The sequence below is a fragment of the Balaenoptera physalus genome (genome assembly GCF_965194825.1).
Source record: "Balaenoptera physalus genome assembly, chromosome: 19".
Lineage (NCBI taxonomy): Eukaryota > Metazoa > Chordata > Mammalia > Artiodactyla > Balaenopteridae > Balaenoptera > Balaenoptera physalus.
In genome coordinates, this window is record NC_138900.1 from 8,838,409 (window position 1) to 8,861,387 (window position 22,979).

Consider the following 22,979-nt stretch of genomic DNA (forward strand, 5'->3'; position numbering starts at 1 on the left):
CCACCCCCATCCTGCACGCTGAGCATAACCCAACTAGTCGAAAGGGCAGAATCTAAATCAAGGGATTTTTGAATTGGAGGGAAACTTCGAAATCGTGGAGCAGTCACTGCCAAAATGGAGTTGGCGTGTTATTGCAAGGTGGCAAAGCCAAGGCCCAGACCCTGCTCAGCCCGGTCCTTCCACAGCGCTCGCGGTGAGGCCGCACAAAGACAAGGTTTGGAATCCCAGGGATTGTCATCAGGAATGCACTGAATGCCTCCGAACCTTAAGGGCTCAGGGTTGGAATCCAAGCCTGAATTGTCCCAGTGAAACAGCTGACTAACAATGTCAGCTGGGGAATATTTTGATACCTTCAAATTGGGCCCCATGTAGGAAGAGGCCGCACAAAGAGCTGTGTGACTGAAGAGCCCTAGGAATGGTACGCGAAGGCCGCCGAGTGCCTGCCAGGGCTGCCCACATTCTCCTCATAGCTAGCTAAAGTGGCTCCCAAAAGAGGTTTCCAGATCTGCCCCAGTGGGCACCATCAGAATTGACTCCCAGGAAACTTCCAGCTGTGAAGGGCAAACAAAGCTAGGGCTCTCTCCATTTGAATGTGAAAGACCTGCCTCAATCAGAGAAGGCCCTTAAGCCATAAAACCCTTCACACCAAGGCCAAGTGTCACACTTGTAAGAGGGTGTGATTTATAAATTGACAGCACCCACAAAGCTGCTTTTGTACTCCTCCCTTAGTTAACAATTTATCTCCCCCCACCAAACTCACGGAGCTATTCAGATAAAGCTTGACTGGGCCTCAAAAAGAAAGAAAGAAAGGAAGAAAGAAAAAGACCCAAGTTTTGGCCAAAACACCAGTGTTCACTCTGGATAATTATGGTCCTGTGAATAGACACTAAAATTAGGGCTTAATAATTCCTCTGTATTACACTCACAGCATCAAACTATTCCAATACAAACATAAAGAGCAAGAAAAAGAAAATCTCCAACGCAGTCTTGCTGGAAACTCAAAAGAGTTCCACTTTTGTGGTTTTCTGCAGTCTCTTTTGTGGTTTCTGCACTCTTAGAATCCCCCCTTTAGAGCAGTTTTAACTCGATGCCCTGACCAGCTGTTTTTCTTTCTCAACATTTAGATCTACAAAGCAAAGAGTAAATAAGGGCTTGGCCATGTCTTTCCTCTCGGTTCAACAAAACCAATTCTGGCCACTTCATCTTGTTTTTTTCCTGATCGCATGAATTCCCTTCTCAAATTACAACGCTAGCTACAAAACCATCATCTGTCTACTGATTCCCTTCCAACTCCTCTTTCTATAAAATGAATTACAGCACCAATCCTAGTAGAGACTAAGCCCCTAACGTAAACTACACTAAAATATATATATATGTGTGTATATATATATATACATATATATATATATATATACATCTGATAACACTTGTCAACATTGAGACCTTTCTTCTTAAGAGGTTATTTGGTGGGAAAAAATCAAAAAAAAAAATTTTTTAATTATTTAATTATTTAATTATTTATTTATTTATGGCTGTGTTGGGTCTTCGTTTCTGTACGAGGGCTTTTCTCTAGTTGCGGCAAGCGGGGGCCACTCTTCATTGCGGTGCACCGGCGACCTCTCACTATCCCGGCCTCTCTTGTTGCGGAGCACAGGCTCCAGACGCGCAGGCTCAGTAACTGTGGCTCACGGGCCTAGTTGCTCCGCGGCATGTGGGATCTTCCCAGACCAGGGCTTGAACCCGCGTCGCCTGCATTGGCAGGCAGATTCTCAACCACTGCGCCACCAGGGAAGCCCCCAAAAAATTTTAAAAAAGCAAAAAAGCAATTAAGCAATTCAAGTTTAAACTGTCTCCCTGCCCACTTAGGACCTTACTAAATTGTCTATCAATCTGAAAAAAAAAAAAAAAAATTTGTATAAGAGTGGGGACTTCCCTGGTGGTCCAGGGGTTAAGAATCCGCCTTCCAATGCAGGGGACGTGGTTCCATCCCTGGTGGGGAAACTAAGATCCCACATGCTGTGGGGCAACTAAGCCCGCGCGCCTCAACTACTGAGCCTGCGCTCTAGAGACCACGTGCCACAACTAGAGAGAAGTCCGTGCGCCGCAACAAAAGATCCCGCATGCCACAACTAAGACCTGACTCAGCCAAATAAATAAATTAATAATAAAAAAATAGATGTAGCAATAATAAAAGTGACCTAAGTTAAAAAAAAGGGTCAGGGCCTGTGCTCAAAAACAGTCTTTCTGATGCTGCGCCATACACCAGAGGTGCAAATCTGTGGCCCACAGAGCAGGTAAGTCTTGCAGGCATGTCCTCTTTAGTCTCTACAGGGTGGATGGAAACAGCATGCAAAAAGGTTGCCGGTATTAAAAAGTTTGGGACAGAGCATATTAAAAAAAATCTTTCTTTCTCATTCTCTTGAAAAATCACATCTGACATCACTAGGTCCACATTCCCTCACAGCAACAGCCAACTGGCACCAAGCACAGCTGCCCCTTTAAATGGGACAAGCGCTGGCCTAGTCTGTCCAGACTCCTCCCTTCAGGACTACATGCTTGCTTCCCTTGCTGGCAATGGTAATGGCCCGTAGCCTACAAGGCCCCAGGGCTTCTGACCCTTGACACCACCCCTCTCCTCCACATACCTTTTTGACCATGGTTGTCTCAGATGAATCAAGTTTGGCTCTCTTGGTATCAGGTCCATCTTCTACTCCTTGACTAACTTTGGCAACTTTGGTTTTCTCCCTAGAGGGTGACAAGGGGAGGGAATCGAGTTCTACCCTATGAATCATGCCATGAGAACAAAAAGAGCATCAGTGGCTCACTGAATAGGATGGTGGTTAAGAGCAAAAGCTCATACAGATCTGGCTCAAATCCCAGCCCGGCCACTGATTACCTGATGCCTCACTTACCTGCTATGTGGGAATAATAATCCCTGAAGAATTATTAGAAGAGAAATAACAAATTGCTTAGCACACTGCCTAGCACATAGTATACTCTCAATAAACTTTGTAAATGTTCCACCTGAATCACGAAATAAAGAGCTGAACTCAATTCCTCCTCTCTGCCATGGGGAGCTCACATTAAAATAATCTGGCCTTCTTTTCTCTACTGTGACTTCTTTATCCATTTATAAGGTGCCCAAAAAACTAGATTTTCTTAAAGCCATAAAACATTAGAGATACAAGAGATTTTGAACATGTTTGTCCTTCCCCCATCTCGACTTTACAGGCAAGAAACTTGCAGACTGGACAAAGTTCCGTGACTTGCCTAAGAAGCTGAACAAAAGAAAGTAGTTCTTGACTCTTGGTAGGAGGCTTCACCTACCACACAGGGTCTCTCTTTACCTCTCATCGGCAAGGGTGGTGGTCAAAGTTACAGCCCCAAAACCAACTCTTGTAGTTTTACAGTACTGGTATCATCTGCCATCTTTCATCTAGAAGCTATAAGTTCAAAACACCGCAGGTCTCATTACGTGAGAATCACCATGGTCTGTAACCTCAATGTTCAAAATGAGAGGAGGTCTGTTTGTTCCACCAGAGCAGTCTCTAGACCTTGGAGCTTTTCCAAGGTAGACTCTGGCTGAGCATGCCTACAGAGTTGCCCATCTAACTAGTACTCATTTTACCATCTCTCAACCTGAACACACGCAAGCCCCAGCTGGGGAACAAATGTTTACAATCCGAGCAGGTTGTCTCTGAATAGAAAGTGTGGCTTCACCACCTGAAGTCCAAACTGATCAGATACCCACGTGGTGTGTTTCGATCGCCTTAGAACTGCTTTCCTAATGCTCTAGAGGAGACCATCAATTTGGAAGGCAGGGGCCACATCTCTTATAATTCTGAGCACACAATCTATATATTTAGTAAGCTGTTAATGAATTGGTTTCCCAAAGTTCTAAGTATTATAGTTAAATACTTTCCTTAAATGGTTCATCTCCTACCAGTAAATAGGACTACATTTTGAAAAGGCTTTATGTTCTCTCCTCCTCTCCCCAGACTTACTCTACAAATTCATGCTCTCCGAGATTGGCAAACGTGTATCCGTGGTAGCCAAAAACATCTCCTGTAAAGAACTTGATGCTATTTTTGTGACAGATCTGGTCAACTTTAACTATGATATCCTTGGAGCAGCAAGTCAGACATACCTGCAGAAAGAAAGAAAGTGGCTGGATGTGAGTTGTGCAGACTGTGAATCACCGCCCTGATGTCTAAATACACCTTAATGAACAGTCTCTCTGGGCATGGATAAAGCCAGTTTCAAACTGGTACAACAGGTTCTTTGGATGCTATGGTTAGAAGACAAAAGAAAAGTTGCAGGTTTCAGTGTGTAGAAAATGTAAATCATGAGACGGTCACTTCACCTTCTGCAACCAAAATGAAACGTGTTTAGCTATTAAGTAAAAGGCACTCGATGAATTTGTTTCCCCTAAACCATGAACATATATAAACCACATTTCACAGTTTTCAGGAAAAGGAAAAGACAGTAATATAACTTAGAGGAAGTTATTTCTAAATCATTAAACCTATTAATATCTGAATAAGCTACGGCAAGAAACAAAACCAGTTTTTAAAATTTACCCAAAGGTCATGTTTAAATACAACGGCATTTTTCCCCCTTCTTTTGACTGATATGTTAAGATAAAGAAAATAAACAAGTCCTGTTGAGATTATTTTTCCACAGTTTTCGATGTGAAACTTTATCTGAATTTAAGGACAAAAGAAAAGGTTACAGCCCAAGTGACCTCCCATTCAGACTTAGACAATGAGACGGTGATTCACTCAGTGGAATTATCAATGTTGCTCTGAGGCCTCTAAGTTGTGTTCCAGTAAGTTGAGGTATTAGACATGGCTAAGTTTTACTGCACAGAACACAGAACACCTTTTCGGGAGAAGCTTTGTGATCAGGGGCAAGAAGACAACTTCTAAATTGCACGTGTTTTCTTCTGAACATAGAAAGTTGGAGAAGGATTTTCATTTGATAAACCTCTTGCTGTTCTCTGGCAGCCTGAATATTGAAATAACGCTCACAGAGCAACGTGTGTCTCTGCTGCCATTCAAAGGATGCAGTCACCCGAGGAAAAGTCAAATCTAAAAGATAAGACAGGTGCAGCTGAACATGCAATCAACTGACCGAATGGAGCCCTGCAGTCAAAACTGAGCGTGAAAACCTATGAAGACCAGTCAAACGTGACTCAAATATGAGGAAGTCACGCCTGCCCTGTGCACATGCGTTATACAAGCAACAGCCCCATGCTTCAGTTCTAACAAAGCTTCTAGTTGCTAGAAGTTCAAAGGACACCTAGAGTAAACCAAATGTGGTTACTACGGATAAAGAAATGAAGAGATGACTTATGTCCAAATGGAAAATGTTCCAATACCTGGACTTACAAAATAGAATAAAAAAAAATTTTTAAGGGACAAAATGCACAGATGATCCATCGTTCCAAGCCCGCATTTGAACAGATGCGCATATGAAATACAACAGTGTGAAAAACAAAACTACCAAACCCAATTTCTAACCTCTCACGTAATGGGTCCTTCATTTAAAAAACAAGTAGATCATCTGTGACTATTGCACGGTTAACCAACATTTGTTAAGCTTTTCCAGGGTACAGGGAGCCATGTCTGAAAGGCCACAGACACTGAAACAGAATTTAACTTATCCTTTCACATCTGCAAAGATTTGGCAGTGAAATCAAATGAGGCTGGATATGCCTCGTTTGGCTTAAGACTACAGTGATTTTGTCTAGTTATCCATGGCAACATGGTCAAAGTGGCTGTGTGCAAGAAAGAGACAGAGACAGACCAAGATCAGGTGTGCTCTTTTTAAAGACAAAACACAAGCTGTAGTTTGGTATTTCTAACAACAAAAAAAAGACTCTGCTGCAGAAATTCACCAACTTGTTAAATTTTCAGAAGAAAACATTTGCAATAAAATGTAATAGAAGCTCTGTGCAAAAATTCTGGAAGGAAGACAAAACACCAATGATAAAACCTGGTCTTGGGAAAAATATGCCCAAAGAAGAAACCAAAAGGCAGCAACTCACAAGCAGCTAGAGCAGATTCAACAGACTGGATCTGCCTACCAACACACTCAGCATACTAAGGCAATACACTAATAAGGCATATACACTAAGGCAATATAAGACTTCAATCTACTAGGGCAATATATTAAAACTAAAGAATGGAACAGCTTAAAAACTTAATTGGGAAAAAGCTCAGATGTGAGATTCTAATGCTCCAGTGTACCTAGTATACATACAACTAGTGCTTTAATTTGCTGAATTCCTGAAGCAGATTTTACATTCTCTATGAAACTTACAGCATCAAATTGGGTGAAAAACGACTCAGGTTTCTTTTCTATATTCTCAGTGTCCACCTTCACATCCACCATGGGGTTGAGATTCTGTGCGCGCTCCAAAGAGGCTTCGGCCCTGTTTCGGCCAACAGACCCAGTACGGATCAGGAACTGGGCTCCGGGGTCTTCTGGAGATACCTAGGAATAATTTTTTTTTTTTTAATACTTGAATTTGGGGGGAAAAACAAATGAACTTTTCCATTTTAAAGAATAACTAAAATATCTACCATCTAATTGTAGTACTACTGTTCCTATAGGAATCTGCCCAATGCAGACTCCCTATACTCTTTCCTTCTGAGGCTTTAAAACAGACATTTAACTTTTTTTTTTTTTTTTAACTGGGCACTGATGGTTAAAGAGCACCCCCTTGTGTTTATAATGAAAATTCACTCTAAACAAAAGAAGTCCATGCTTTCTTAAGTAAATTCTTAACTGCTAACAAAATGACATAATCATCAGTGCTAAGAGTTGACCAAATCCCTACCATGTGCCCAATTCTAAGCAATCAGAGAGAGACATTAAGTAATTTAAAGGATATAGTCCCTGCCTACAAGTGGTTTAAAATCAGACCAACACAAAAATTAGACACAATTAAGAATGTTTGAAACTAACTGTTAAATTCAATTAAAACTCAGAAAGGAGGACAGCTGAGCGGAGGTTGGAGCAGAGGGATAATTCCACTCGTAAGGCTGGACGTCAGCAGAAGAGAGCCTCAAAGACAGACAATATAATCACCTGACAGCCACCAGTAGGATTACAGATTCCACTGTTCAAAATGCACTTCTTCACACATCAGACATCTAATTTAATCATGAATCTCCATGTATGACCCCGCCACCTTCACCAAGACTGGGTTCAACAAAAGTAATCCTCCTCTCCTGCCAACTATCCACAGTATACACTCTCCCTCACTATCTTTCCTCCAAGCAAACGAGCTGGTCCTCCTCCCGTTCAAGGCCAGCCCTCTAACAGTATGCTTGACCCGACCCATCCCATCCCATCCCAGGGATCTCACCACACGCAGAGAGATAGTACATCATAGTGGTTAAAAGCCATGCTCTGGGATAATTCAGGTTGGATTCACAGCTGTGATTTGAATCCTGGCTCAACCACCTAAATGTGTGACCTTGAGTGAGTATGAGGGAATCACATGTAAAATGAGGATGTTACTAAAAGTGATGCACTACTAATCACTCCGCCAGGGGAGTCAGTACTACCTGTGCCCCACTCCTTGGCCTCACAGCTCCCGGCTCTCCTTCTCCCCCGCTGGACATTCCAGTTTCTGTATGGGCCCTCTTAGGTCCAGCTGTTCTCAGGATTCTACCTCGGAATCATTCATCTTTTCACTCTACATAGCTCCATAAACCAACTCCATGCCTCATAGTTTCTACCAAAATCCGCTGTTATTTCTCAAATTGCTCTTACTGGTACAGATTGCTTCCTGATCCATCTTGAGTCTTATATTAAATTGCCCACCAGAAAGTTCCCCCTGGAGATCCCATGGGCCAATCATAATCCGATTCCTATGTTTGTTGTCTCTGTTAACAAACAGAGACATCTCTGACGCATCCAGTCACCAGAGCCAGAAACCTGGCCTTCCTATCCTCTACATTTCCTTGATAGCAGCCACCAGGTGACGTGGCTAAGCGCATGGCCTCTGCCAGGAGTTGGACTGCCTGGGTCCTGGTGGTACCACTAACCGCTGTGACCTTGGCCGGGCCAATACTTCACTTTCTTTTCCTCCGTTTTCTTATGTGTAAAACAGGAATGATAATCCCTACATCTCAGAGTTATTTTGAGGCCTAAATGAGATACTACAACTACAGCTCCTAGAACAGCGTCCAGCACTTGCAGTAAGTGTCAGCTGTTGTACTTCCTCCTTGCTTTCCCATATAGAATCCTACTGACTATACCACCGAAGCATCTCTCACCTCTCGGTGCTTCTCGCCATCTCTGTCCCCACTGTCATTCTGCAGACCCTTTTCATCTCTCACCTAAACTATTAAAGCAGCCTTCTAAGTAGTCTTCTGCCCCATATCTTGTGCCAACCACAGTCTACACAGTATTAGTGATCTACAGAAAGCCCAAAGCTGAAGTCACCCCTCGCCCATCTGAAACTCTTCAATGACTCCTCACCACCTAAAGAATTAAATAAGTTTACAGCAGAGCTTACCAGCTGGCCCTTCGTGATTTGGACCTCACCTGCAATCTGCAACGTCCCCGCACCGCGGGCTTCACACTCTAAAAACACCAAACTGTTATATTCAATTTCTACCATGCTGTCTTGTGCTAATGTCCCCTGCCTAAAACACAGGTCCTCAAACCCTGAAAAAACTCTGCTTGTTTTTTAAGACTCAGCTCAGCACTCCAGGAAGTCTCTCTCATGTCCCCATGCCACAACCTGAGTCAGGTAGCCTGCTCTGGTTTCTGGAAAAAAATTGAGGATGGGAAGCAAATCTTGTGCATTTTTCTATCACTAGTACCTAGACTACTTCAGGGTAGGCAGCAGGTGCTCTTGGATGCTTGCTGACATAAATGAAATGAAAAACTCTAAGGGGCAGGAATTATCATCTTCATTTTATAGATGAACAAGCTAAGTCTCTGTGAGGTTAATTCCCTTTCCCAGCTTCAGAAGGTGTGATCTGAGCCCAAGCCTTCACGATTCCAAAGCTTCTGCATAATGCAGCCCCATCTTCCTGGGACGTTCCTAGTCAGGGACAAAAGCACAAGCAAACTACAAAAGGCAGAACCACCAGAGAGTGTTCATGAACTATGAAATTTATGAGATGGGAGTCAGGCTGGGTAAGCTGACTGGAACCAGGTTATGTGAAGCCAGTGGTTCTCAACCCTCCCTGACTTTTAGACTCACCTGGAGAACTTTTATTTTTAAATAACTCCCCAAATATTCTAAAGCACAGATGGGATTGAGAACCACTGTGTCAGGCTTTGAAAACCAGTCAGAGGAGTCAGGCCTTACAGCGGAAGGCAAGCAGAAGGCACTATCAGTCTTTAAACTGAAGAGGCAACGGTTGACTCCAGCTCTGGGTGGCATTCGTCCCAGCGCTGAGGCAGTGAGGGAACCACATCACACGCCCTCAGTGTTCTCTCATCCCCACTCTCAGATTACCCAACCAAATGAGGAAGCTACCATCCCATTGTGGTTTCGTTTTTCCACACCAAGGGCCTCCAGGGTTTGGAACTATCCTTCCTTGGGTCTCCACTCTTACCCTCTCTACACAAGGCAAACAAATTCTTCCCCTGGATGGGGTGTTCCTGTCACTAGGGGGCACTGTGGCTGGTGGGCGGGGGGATGTCAAAGCTGGGTGGGTTCAGTTAATTATCTGGCAGCTTGCTTGCAGGGATTTTCTTTCCTTAGAAAGTTTTGAATTCAAGTCAAAAATCAATTTGTGACAGTGATATTAAGTAAGCCAACCTATGTGTCTCTTCATATTGCAGGAGAATTAAAACAACAAAAATTCTAGATATTATTTTCTCCTGAAACTCCAAACAAGGTGAGCTTTTAAAAATTTCATTAACATTTACTTTTGTCTACAGAGCCTATACCTCACACTGTGTGTGCTAGTTACTTAGCATGAGACAGGACCCCTGTTCATTGCCTAAAAGGAAAAAAAGACACAAATAATATCATGTGACAACACAATTTTTGAAATATTTTAACTAAAAAAATACATGATTTCTGGAATTTGCTTTAAAAAACTGTCCCAAAAAATACAGGGGAAAAGATAAATAAAAAGATCAACAAAACGTTGGTATCTGTAGAAGCCAAGTAGGTGGGGTATCAAATATTATTCTACTTCTGTATATATTTGAAATTTTCCATAAAAGAAAACCAAAATGTCATTGAGGCATGAGAATGTAGACAAAGCAGCAGTTATTTTCACTTTGGAGAAAAGACAGGTCAGAGAAAGCCACATAGGAGTTGGGCACTATGGTTCTATTATCAATTAAATAACATTTTATCATATAATTAACTATTGGAGGCTTATTACATGCAGGCACTACATTAAGTGGTCCATATACATTCTCTCTGATCCAACATTTCCCAAGGTAATGCCTGTGAAGCATCTCCATCAAGATCTCCTGAGATACCTTTGTTTTTCTTCTGAGATACCTTTTAAATGTATATATTCCTGAGCCTTATCTCAGACTTTATAAAGTAGAATCATTAGGGGTGAAAGCTACACCAAAATAAAGCCCCGAGGCAATTCTGCATTTTAAATGAGTGATTCAGGTGATTTATGGGTACAAGTTGGAAAAGCACTCCTCTACTCCTCACAATCACCCTCCAAGGGAGATGCTAACTCCACTTTACAGACAGGCAAGACCAGCGAGGAGACAAGAGTCTCCACTGGTTGATCACGTAGGATATGGTGGAGCTGAATTCAAACCCGGTGCTGGCGCTGTCAGTCTCCAAGGGCTACAGTGCCACGGACGCCAGCCCTCCTCTTTCACAGCCCAGAAGGGGCAAGTAGGAAGGCACGAAATCTCCACGTGTTTATACTAAAGAGGGGAGATGGCGAAGGAGAGTGATAAGGCGGCAGAACATCTCACCTGCTCGTGATCCAGCATGGTCAGTCCTTTCACTCCGGCCAGGATGAGATTCTTGGCGATTTCAGCCCCGAGTCCCTTCATGCCAACAAGAAGCACCCGGGAGGCCCGCAGCCTACAAGGCAGATATTGTCAACGGATGAAAGAGGACAGTGGAAGCTCCCCGAATCATTGAAGAACAAGACAAGACAAAAACAGGGAAATGATCTTGGATTTCATTAACTGCACTTAAGCATCCAGGCCTCAAATCTTGAAAAAGAGACAGGGCTCCAATCTATCCTGCTGAGAACAATTCATTCAACAAATATTTATTGAACACCTATTATGCCAGGCCCCCCTCCAAGGTGTGGAAATACAGCAGTGAATAAACAGACACAATTCCTGCCCTCAGAGCTTGTATTTTGTAGAGACAGACAAACAAATAGAGATATATAATATCTCAAAAAGTGAAGAAAATCAAGCATGATATGGATCAGGAATGATGGAGGATGTGACTTTAGTCAGACTGATCGTGAAGGCCTTTCCACGGAGGTGCTGAGCAAAAATCAAAATGAAATGAAGAACATACATACAGATACTTGGGAGAGGAACATTCCAGGTAGAGAAAAAAGCAAGTGCAAAAGCCCCGAAGCACAGGAGTGCTTGGCATATTCCAGGAGCAGGAAGGCAGAAAGAGCAGCTGAAGAGCAGTGAGCAAAGGGAAGAATGGGGGACTTCCCTGGCAGTCCAGTGGTTAAGACTTCACCTTCCAATGCAGGGGGTGCAGGGTTTGATCCCTGGTCAGGGAACTAAGATCCCACATGCCTCCCTGCCAAAACACCAAAACATAAAACAGAAGCAATAATGTAACAAATTCAATAAAGACTTTTAAAATGGTCCACATCAAAAAAATCTTAAAAAAGGGAAGAATGGTAGATGAGGCTGTAGACAGAGTCAGGGGCCACATCATGAAGGCTGTTACAGGCACTGTCAGGATTCTGGATTTTATTCTAAACATGACGGAAAGCCATGCGGTGGGGGCGGGGTTGCGGTTGGAAGGGGAAGAGTGTCACAGTTAAGGTGAGAGAGGATGACGGCTTGGACTAGTGTGACAGCAGAAGAGAAGGGGAGAAGGGGTACTATTTAAGCTATAACACACAAGGTGGCACGAAAGAGGGCGCATCTGGGAAGTGTTTAGCTCATTCTGAGCCTGTAGAGTGACAGAAGATGAGGCTTAAAAAAAAAAAAAAAAAATGGTAGGGCTTCCCTGGTGGCGCAGTGGTTGGGAATCCGCCTGCCAATGCAGGGGACACGGGTTCGAGCCCTGGTCCGAGAAGATGCCACATGCTGCGGAGCAACTAAGCCCGTGCGCCACAACCACTGAGCCTGCGCTCTAGAGCCCACGTGCCACAACTACTGAAGCCCGCGCACCTAGAGCCCATGCTCTGCAACAAGAGAAGCCACCGCAATGAAAAGCCCGCACACCGCAATGAAGAGCAGCCCACGCACAGCAACTAGAGAAAGCCCACACACAGCAAGGAAGACCCAATGCAGTCAAAAATAAATAAATTTAATAAATTAAAAAAAAAAAAAAGTAGTCAGAGAAGTCTGGACTTAACTCTGAGGTCAGCAGAAAGCAGTATAGGTCCACAACACCTTATTTGAAATCCCTTGAACCAGAAGTGTTTCAGAATCAGAATTTTTCATATTTGAAAAAGGAAATAAAGGGAATTCCCTTGGGGTCCAGTGGTTAGGACTCCGTGCTTTCACTGCTGAGGGCCCAGGTTCAATCCCTGGTTGGGGAACTAAGATCCCACAAGCCGCACCGTAGGCCAAAAAAAGAAAAAAAAAAAAAAAAGGAAATAAAGAGTCTGCATCATATATCATGAAAAACCCCATCAGGATCTTAGGCAGCACCCTGTAATCAAACTCATTAATATTTTTGCAGCAAATGTATGATTATTCACACTGAAAAGCATTAGTAAGAACTAAGAATAGTCTCACCTAAATTCAAGTTCTGCTGACCAATGAGTTTGCTCCTAATTTATGAAATGAGTCCATTCTCATCAAGTACCACTACTAAGGAGAACATGCAGAAACTCTTTTCCAAAAATGGTTCTAATAATTATGGACACTTGCATGTCATCAGGCTAGAAGTCTTTAATGGGAATGATGGCTGGTAAAATCGAGTCCTGCACTGATTCTTTTTTTTTTTTTTTAATTTTTGACTGCATTGGGCCTTCATTGCTGCACGCGGGCTTTCTCTAGTTGCGGTGAGCAGGGGTTACTCTTCGCTGTGGTGCGTGGGCTTCTCATTGCGGTGGCTTCTCTTGTTCCTGCACTGATTCTTGATGCTAGCAGATTTGGGATTTCCTTCAGTGATATGACCAAAGGGTAAAATAGCGGGGGGTGGGGGGGAGGGAGAGAACATTGACATAGGCATATGTCTGGGGCTCAGCTTCTCCATTATTGCTTTTTTCTACACGGCCCTTCCACTGCCAACCATAGCCTAGCTGACAGGAGCCTTTCAAGTGACAATTCCACTTCACCAGAATAATTGGGCAGAGGGCTTACGGCATACAAGCAAGGTAAATAACAGAGATGCTAGCAATGAGCAGGTCTCTTATCACAGATTGATAGCGTTATACCAGCAGAGGGGAGGAGGAAGGAAGCCACGCAGCCTTCCAGAGTCGCTCCAATCCCTTGAGAATCAGCACATATAATAAATAAGCAATGTTTCCAAAGACAACATCGTGCACATACCAAACCTGTGGCATTAGAAAGGCTGAGCAGCCGTGCATTTAGCTGTACCTTCCAGGTCTCTGCTCTCACTGTTAGCCTGTGAGCCCTCCCTTCACCTGGTCCTAACACTGCTGCGCCTGGAACTCCAGGTTCCACGGTCCCTCTCAGTCTGAGTGACAGTCTTTTCCTGTTTGGCTGCTGTATCTACCTCAAGGATACAGCTAGACCGGCCCCACTCACTTCTGGGAAATCTGTACCCTCAAACATTACCAATGGCCCCCTCATCTCCAAACCGACTAACTTCTCCTCGGGCTCTGTTTTCCTTGCTGCTCCTTCAGCAACGGGCATGGCCCATCACTAATGCCCTCCAGGTGTGAAGACTTGGGCTTGACTTCTGGCTCTGCCACTTCCTAACTGGGTGACCCGGGCAAACTGCACGACCTCTCTGACCTTCAGTCTATTCATCTGTAAAATGGAGATACCAATTCTGACTTCATGATTTAATCTCCTCGACGACCTGGTCAAACATGTATGCAAAACCACCTGGCATCCTCCCCATCACAGAACAGGTGCTCCATAAAAGTTACTTGAGGGTCTTCCCTGGTGGCGCAGTGGTTGAGAATCTGCCTGCCAATGCAGGGGACGCGGGTTCGAGCCCTGGTCCGGGAAGATCCCACATGCCGCGGAGCAACTTGGCCCGTGAGCCACAAGTACTGAGCCTGCGCGTCTGGAGCCTGTGCTCCGCAACGAGAGGCCGCGATAGCGAGAGGCCCGCGCAACGCGATGAAGAGTGGCCCCCGCTCGCCACAACTAGAGAAAGCCCTCACACAGAAACGAAGACTCAACACAGCCATAAATAAATAAATAAATAAATAAATAAATAAATAAATAAATAAAACAGACAAACCAAAAAAAAACCCTCAAATGTGTATGCGTGTGTGTCTTTAAAAAAAAAAAATCAGTGCAGGAACAAGAGAAGCTATTCATTCATTCATTCAGTCAGTCATTCATTTATTTTTAGCTGCGTTGGGTCTTCGCTGCTGTGCACAGGTTTTCTCTAGTTGCAGCGAGCGGGGGCTACTCTTCATTGCGGTGCGCAGGCTTCTCACTGTGGTGGCTTCTCTTATTGTGGAGCACGGGCTCTAGGCTTCAGTAGTTGTGGCATGCAGGCTCAGCAGTTGTGGTGCACGGGCTCAGTAGTTGTGGCTCGCGGGCTCTAGAGCGCAGGCTCAGTACTTGTGGCGCACGGGCTTAGTTGCTCCGCGGCATGTGGGATCTTCCCGGACCTGGGCTCGAACCCGCGTCCCCTGCATTGGCAGGCAGATTCTTAACCCCTGCACCACCAGGGAAGCCCCTCAAGTAACATTTATGGAGCACCTGTTCTATGATGGGGAGGATGCCAGGTGGTTTTGCATACATGTTTGCCAGCTGCAAACTTTAAATCAGACTTTAAACCCTGCAGACTTTAAAACACAACGTTCCACACACCTGAAACGCACCGTCTTCCTCTCTCTGCCTAGTCAAGCCTTTCCTCCAGACTTCAAACCCCAACTCGAATGCCATTTCCTCAAAAAGCCCTTATCACGGCAGACTCAGGCGAGTACCCTCTAAACTCTTCAAGCAACTGCTCCACATAAATGCCTCTGACATAAATCACATGCAGCCCATGGCCTCTCTAGGATCCCTCCATCCTAGAGAGCTCCATAGACTCTGACTGCTCGGGAGGGTTTTGGGGTTCTGTTTGTTTGTTTTGTTTTGTTTTTGTGGCCATGCCTCGTAGCATGCCAGATCTTAGTTCCCCGACCAGGTATCAAACCCATGCCCCCTGCAGTGGAAGCTTGGAGGCTTAACCACTGGACTGCCAGGGAAGTCCCTTGGGAGGTTTTTTAATTCAACTGCCAACAAACACTGAATATCATGTTTATGTTTTTAATCCTTAACCATTCTAGGGGCCCTGAGATTACTGCTTATTTATGGCTCAATTACATGAAAAGCACTTAAAATAGTACCTGGCACATAGTCAGCACTGAAGGATGTTGGCTATCATTACTCAGACTCTAATGCAGCAATTCCCTTCTTGGAATCAATCCTACAGAAATACTCACGTGGGCACAAAAATCATGTACAATGCTATTCACAGCAGCGTCGTCCACCACTTCCCTCCATCTTCACAGCCACACAGCCCTACTCTGAGCCACCATTTCTCACCTATAAAACCACAAGAGCCTGACACCTGGCTTCCCTGCTTCCATTCCTGCCCCCCAACAATCCACTGTCCCCATCTCAGGTAGAGAGCTTCTAAACCTGACCACGCCACTCTCCTGCTCAGACCTTTCAATGGTTCCCATGCAAGCTCCTTACCAACAGCCCTGCATACCACTCCTGCCTGTCTCATCCTACTCTCGCCCCTGGTAACTTGCCTACAGCTGGGCTGGCCTTCCTTGATCCCAGAAAGTGCCACATTTGCTCCCACCGTAGGACTCTAGCATTAGCTGTTCTCTCTGCTTCTTCCCCTAACTCTACACATGACCCATTCTTTAGGTCTCAGCTCAACTGCCCCTCCTTAAAAAAGTCCACACTGGCCACTTAATCCAAAATAGGTCTACATCTTTTCTATCTGGAATTTTGCTACTTGTTTATGTGTTCATTGCTCGTTCCTCCATTATAATGTCAGTAAGCTCCAGAAACCATGGTATCTCTAGCATCTATGACTGTGCTTGGGACTTACCACACTGTTACTCCAATTGCTATTGAATTAATAGATACACCAGGACTTCCCTGGTGGTGCAGTGGTTAAGAATCCGCCTGCCAATGCAGGGGACACGGGTTTGAGACCTGGTCTGGGAAGATCCAACGTGCCGTGGAGCCACTAAGCCCAGGCGCCACAACTACTGAGCCTGCGTTCTAGAGCCCGTGAGCCGCAACTACTGAGCCCGTGAGCCGCAACTACTGAGCCCATGCGCCGCAATTACTGAGCCCATGCGCCGCAACTACTGAGCCTGCACACCTAGAGCCCATGCTCCGCAACAAGAGAAGCCACTGCGATGAGCAGCCTGCGCTGCAATGAAGAGTAGCCCCCGCTCGCCACAGCTAGAGAAAACCCACACACAGCAATGAAGACCCAACGCAGCCAAAAATAAATAAATAAATGAAATTTATTTTAAAAAAAATACACCATGGGGCTTCCCTGGTGGCGCAGTGGTTGAGAGTCTGCCTGCCAATGCAGGGGATACGGGTTCGAGCCCTGGTCTGGGAAGATCCCACATGCTGCGGAGCAACTGGGCCCGTGTGCCACAACTACTTAGCCTGCGCGTCTGGAGCCTGTGCTCTGCAGCAAGAGAGGCAGTGATAGTGAGAGGCCCGCGCACCGCGATGAAGAGCGGCCCCCGCTTGCCGCAACTGGAGAAAGCCCTCGCACAGAAACGAAGGCCCAACACACCCAAAAATAAATACATAAATAAATAAATAAATTTATAAAAAAATTACACTGTGACATACTGGGTATAGAGTCTATTGGTAACACCAGTGACAGTAATTACCAACCACAGAGGGCTAAGTTCCAGGCACTGAGCTAGGTACAGTACATACAGTGCCTCACTGAAACCTTGATTATGGTTCTTCACCGTTTTCCTCTCAGAAAAAAAGCACACATCCTAAATGTTGCATACAATTTCTCTCCCTAAAAGGCCAAGTGGCTCCACAGGCCCCCAAGTAGGCCATCACGTTTCCATACGAAAGGATCCACGTCTGCCTTGAGAAAGGAAAAAAACTGAGGTTCAGAAAAGGTGTCTAAGCTCTCACAGCTAATGGGTGCCAGAGCTGGGATCCCAAATTCAATTCTAACCAGGATCTGTGATTTTTTTTTTCCCTCTCTCAATGTCTCCCCCATGCTGCCTTGCATATAGTAGCTTCTAAATAAATACTTGCTGATTTACTCTCCTCTCTACTTCTGCTGCCATGGGAATACCTTTTCAATTTCTGGGAAGGAACCAGTCTTTACACCACAATCTGAATTCACAATACATACTGTAAGGTAAGTCAAGCCAATGAATTCCACTCATGATTAAAAATTCTGAAGACGACCAAATTCATATTCCAACCACATTGAGAGTCTAATGCGTGAGAGTGAGTCATGCAAAAATCCTGTATAAGATGATTTCGAGTAGGGTGAGCACAACGTCCCTGAGGCCAGAGAGAGCTTTAGCATATTTGAGGAACATAAAGATACAAGCAGCTTGAATGGAGTGAGCCAGGGAGATGCAGGCAAGGTCGGACAAGGCAGGGCAGGAAAGGCAACGGATCTTAAAAGATCTGAGTATACAGGAAATCACTGGAAGGCTTTAAGCAGGACTGCTGTGATCTGTTTTTTAAATTTAAATCAGTTTGGCTGCTGTGTGGAGGATGGATTATAAAGAGTCACACGTGGAACAGGGGAGACCAGGGAGGAACTGTTGAGGTGATCTGAGACGATGGGTGTAGCTTGGACTAAGAAAGGAGAATGAGACAGAGCTTGAAGCAGAGCCTAGAGGAATTCCCAATAGACTGGATGTGGACAGAAAAGACAGAGGCTCCTAGGTTTCTGGTCACTGTGACCAGAAAAATGATGGGGACACTTGGAAGATCTGACCACTTTCTCCTTCTAAAAATACTCTCTTCTTCACTTACAGTACAGTACTTTTCACTTAAATCTACAATCCTGCTCCATCCAACTGCCCATTCATTTTACTTACTTAAATGTCCTGTCAGAATCCAAGACAGAACTTAAGACTGTTCCTCACCTCGATCTGCTTGGGCAAATCTGCTCCTCCTACAGTCTTCCTTGTCCTTTTGGAGTTTCCACTTATCCCACTGACGCCTACTTTATCTCACTTATCTCAACCTATTTCCTATTTAGTTTCCCTTATTTTGTGGCTGGTGATTTATACTTGTCAAATAATGGTAGCTATAACTTACTGAATGCTTTCTGTGCGTAGACTCTATTCATGCATAATCTCATTTCTTTCTCAATAATCTTATGATGCAGATTCTGTTATTGCCATTTGATAAGTGAGAAAACTGAAGCACAGAGAAGTTAAGAAACGTATCCAAGGTTAGATAACTATGAAGTTCTGGAGCTGAGATTCAAACTCAACTATTAACCACTAAAAAATTGATCCTTATATGAAACAACCAGGATTGGCCTCCAGTACACGCTCAGTCACTTTCATGGCAAGTAGGTGCCTATGGAATCAACTGAAGAGCTGTCTGAACAGCAGCAGTGTAGGGTAATGAGTGCTTGAAAACAGGGAAGTTTCTGGAGCCCCTTTCCTGTAAAGTCAAAACTTCAGTTGAGTCCTTAAAGATTTAGTCATGCTCACCCCTCCTTTTTTGCAGATGTGGAACCTAAGGCCAAGAAACTGCTGTGACTCACCCAGGGTCAGAGAGCTAGTTAGCAGAGCTGGGAACTGAACCCAGGTTTCTGGACTTCCTAGGTCTGCAGTGTACAATCATTTCATCCACTCAACAAATATCTGAATGTCTACATACTTGCAGGCACTGGGAATTTAATAGAGACCAGTCAAACCCCACATCTTAATTACTGGACATTTATAAAGTGCTTGTCCTCATGGAGCTTATCCTCTACTTCTCTCCTCTCAGTCACCCTCCTTCCTCACTCTTAGATAGGGGATAAATGACCGCTGAGTGGAAGGAGAAAAATTAGACATGGCTTTGTTGTGAAAGTCGGTGCAAAAACTGCTGAAGCACGCAGTCTGAGAACATACAGGGCTGCCAGCTTCAACACTCTCCTTTATGTTCATTTGATTGAAAGAATGAGCCTCCCATTGTGGCAAATGAGCTATTGTGGAAATAGCAGTGAACCTGAAGTTAGTGGCTTAGATTCAAGTCCTCCTTCTTCTATGTACTTGGTGTGTGACCTTGGGACAGGTGGCTCCCTTCCCTGAACCTCATCCACAAAATGGGCTCGGCGCCACAGCAAGAGATGCAAACTCACGTGCTTACAGGGGCCAGGCAATTCTATCAATGAGTGAAGCAGAGCTGCGGGAGACAACGGCCAAGTAGAGAGCCCAGGCTCTGTGTAAAAGAGCCTCGGGACTTCCCTGGCGGTCCAGTGGTTAAGACTCTGCGCTTCCAATGCAGGTGACGCAGGTTCGATCCCTGGTTGGGGAACTAAGATCCCGCATCCTCGCGGTGCGGCCAAAAAAAAGAGGCAGCCTCTGCTTAGCTCCAACCAATGTGGAGATGTCTGACCTTACTATTTTTCAAAAGACAGAAATCAGAAACTGTGAAATCTCCATATGTGGGGAGGGTGGGGGTTGGTTGGGAGGGAGACAGACACATCTTTCCAACTTCTCATTATGAAAAATTTCAAACATACAGAAAAATAGAAAGAACAGTTAACATTTTGCCCTACTGGCTTTACCCATATGCCGACATCACAGCACTTCACACCTTTAGCACGCAGCTCCAAAAATATGACATTCTCCTTCATAACCACACTATTAGCACATCTAGAAAATAATTCCCAAATATCATCTAACAGGACTGAATACTCAAATTTCCCCTATTGCCTAAAAGATGTTTTTTAGGGAAGTTTTCTTTTTGAACCAGGATCCAGTCAGGGTTACACCTTGCACTTGGCTCCACCCTTTACTCTCTTAATCTAGAACAGTCCCTTTGCTTGTTTTTTCCATGACATTGACTTCTGGAAGAGAACCAGGGCAGTCGTCTTGTAAAACGTCCCACATTCTGGACATCTCACCATTACCTCAATGGTGTCCTTTAATTTGTTCCTCTGTTCTGTGAAAACATGATATCTGGGCGGAAAACATTGAAGATGATGCACTGAGGTTCTTATTTCATTACATCAGAAGACACATTATTAAATATTTCTAAGTAAAGTCGATTTTATTCCTTCTGATGCTCAAACTGTCCCAAATTTGGCCAATTCTCTAGATTTTTAAATGCTGGCAACTAATTTCAAAAAACTTAAAACATTGTATGAGAGATACACACCAGTTTTTAACCTCCAGACTGTATGAGTTCCCTTGAAGACCCTTTTTATTATTATTTGTCTCCCTTCCACTTCTCTGACAACCTTGGTCCAACATTATAGAGTCAGAGGCAAAACTGTAGCCAGAATGCAGTCTGTTGATTCCCAGGCTGCTTTCTACTTCACAAGGAACCCCAGTCCCCGAAGTTCTCCTATCCCACCTGGAGTTCCCTTAGAGACAAGTCAATTTGCTTTGTGGAGCCTCCTTCCTTTCTGTACAGAGGAGGAAATCACTGCCTTTCCTTCTCCAGAGAGCTGCTATGAGACTCAGCTGAAAAAGGGACAATAGAGCACTTTAATCAACTCTGTAAGACTGTATACAAATCTATAGATTCCAAATTATAGCTAACCCCTTCCTACCCTCCCAGGACCCTCAGCCAATCCTTTTTAGGTTCTCCGCTGAGTTCTAGACATCTTCACTTCCTCAGAATAACTCCTACCTCCCAAGAATTCCATACCCCGACTTTGACTTGCCCCTTAGGTCACCTCTCCCTCAGGAGCCCTCCATCCATTCTTTAATGCTCCTCAGATAAATCATTCATTCCTACCCCTCTGACAGCTCCCTCACTAATTCCAGTTTAATCCTCACCAACTTTACCCTACCGCAAACAAAACCACCTGCTGCCCCCAACGCCTGGGATCAACCCTTCTAGTACACTTAGGATACCCTTCTCAACCCTTCCGGAACCCCTAACATTCCTTCAAACGGCAGTTCCTAGACTCATTCGACACTATGTCTTCAGGCCCATTCTCATCATTTAATCCCCAATCTTCTATTTCAGGTGCCTTCAACCCTCAGACCAGTGCTTGCTAATGCCTCCTAATGCGCCCTCCTCCCCAGTCACAGAAGGCTCCATACACCTGAAATGAGCCTGAAGTAACCCCCACCTCACCCCACCCACCACACACGCTCTCTCACCAAAAAGTTCTAGAAGCTCCCGCCCCTCAAACCTCTTGACCTGCCTGCCTCCCCAACCCTTCGATCAATTAATTCTGCCCTCTGTACTCACGCACATCACATAACCACCCCCCATCACCCAGACCTCATCACTGAACTCAACCACTCACATATTTCTACTTACATGTATAGTAAACAGCTAAAACGTTAAGTCCAAAAGAGAACTGCTGATTCTTCCCCCACCTCAGTCAGTAAAGGCACTTCCATCTTTCCAATTGCTTCGGCCAAAAACCTTGGAGGCAACCTTGAGTTCTGCCTCTCCCACTCCACACATTTAATCCTTCAGCAAAGCCTGTCCCCTCTATCTTCAAATTATATCCAGAATCTACATCTGACCCCTTCTCTAGAGTTCCAAGCCACCATTACTTGCATCTCAAGGAGATTACCGCAGCAGCCTCCTAAGCGGAATCCTTATTTACACTTCTGCCCACTTCCACCTGTTCTCCACGCAGCAAGAGCGATCCTTTTCAAACACAACTCAGATCGTGTTACTCCTCTGCTCAAAACTCTCCAACAGGTTTCCCAGCACACTTAGAATTCAAAAGCTACCTCCTGGGACTTCCCTGGTGGCGCAGTGGTTAAGAATCCACCTGCCAATGCAGGGGACACGGGTTCGAGCCCTGGTCCGGGAAGATCCCACATGCCGTGGAGAAACTAAGCCCGCGCACCACAACTACTGAGCCCACGTGCCACAACTACTGAAACCTACACGCCTAGAGCCTGTGCTCCGCAACAAGAGAAGCCACTGCAATGAGAATCCCACGCACCGCAATCAACAGTAGCCCCCGCTCGCCGCAACTAGAGAAAAGCCCGCGCGCAGCTACGAAGACCCAACGCAGCCAAAAATAAATCAATTAATTAATTTAAAACAGAAAAAAAAAAAAGCTACCCCTCATTTGGTTCCAGCCACCCTGTTGCTCTCATTTGCCAAGCATGCTCTATCTGGCCTCTAGGATTTTACACTTGTCCCCGATGCTAGAAAGGTCTTCCCAGATGGCCACACGGCTTTTCCTTTCATACAGGTCCGAGGCTCAATGTTACCTCTTCAGAGGCCTCCCCTGGCCACCCTTTCAAAATAGCTCTCCCACCTCACCATCCTTTATTGATCCTCTTTCCCCGCTTTATTTCTTCTCCCTAGCACTTGCATTGCCTAATATGTTATTATTTCTTTATGTGTATTGCCTCCCCCACCGGAACGTAAGCTCCAAGTGGGCAAGGAGTCTGCCTAGTTCATTAATACCCGCTCAGCGCCGGTGGCAGGTGCTCAATAAATATCTGATCATATCGACCACCTCTTTCAAAGACCTCATCCCCTCCTAA

The 22,979-nt window shown here is 44.8% G+C and overlaps 1 protein-coding gene across 1 annotated transcript in view; it reads right to left on the minus strand.

Moving 5' to 3' along the window:
• The window catches only part of SAE1 (SUMO1 activating enzyme subunit 1), a 70,196-nt gene that overhangs the window by 46,327 nt on the left and 890 nt on the right, over nt 1-22,979 (minus strand). Inside the window, exons 2-5 of the mRNA XM_082438268.1 lie at nt 10,933-11,044; nt 6,325-6,498; nt 4,005-4,147; nt 2,646-2,745 (exon numbers count right to left, since the gene is read on the minus strand). Coding sequence (XP_082294394.1) covers nt 2,646-2,745; nt 4,005-4,147; nt 6,325-6,498; nt 10,933-11,044 — 529 coding nt within the window. The remainder of the gene's footprint in view (nt 1-2,645; nt 2,746-4,004; nt 4,148-6,324; nt 6,499-10,932; nt 11,045-22,979) is intronic.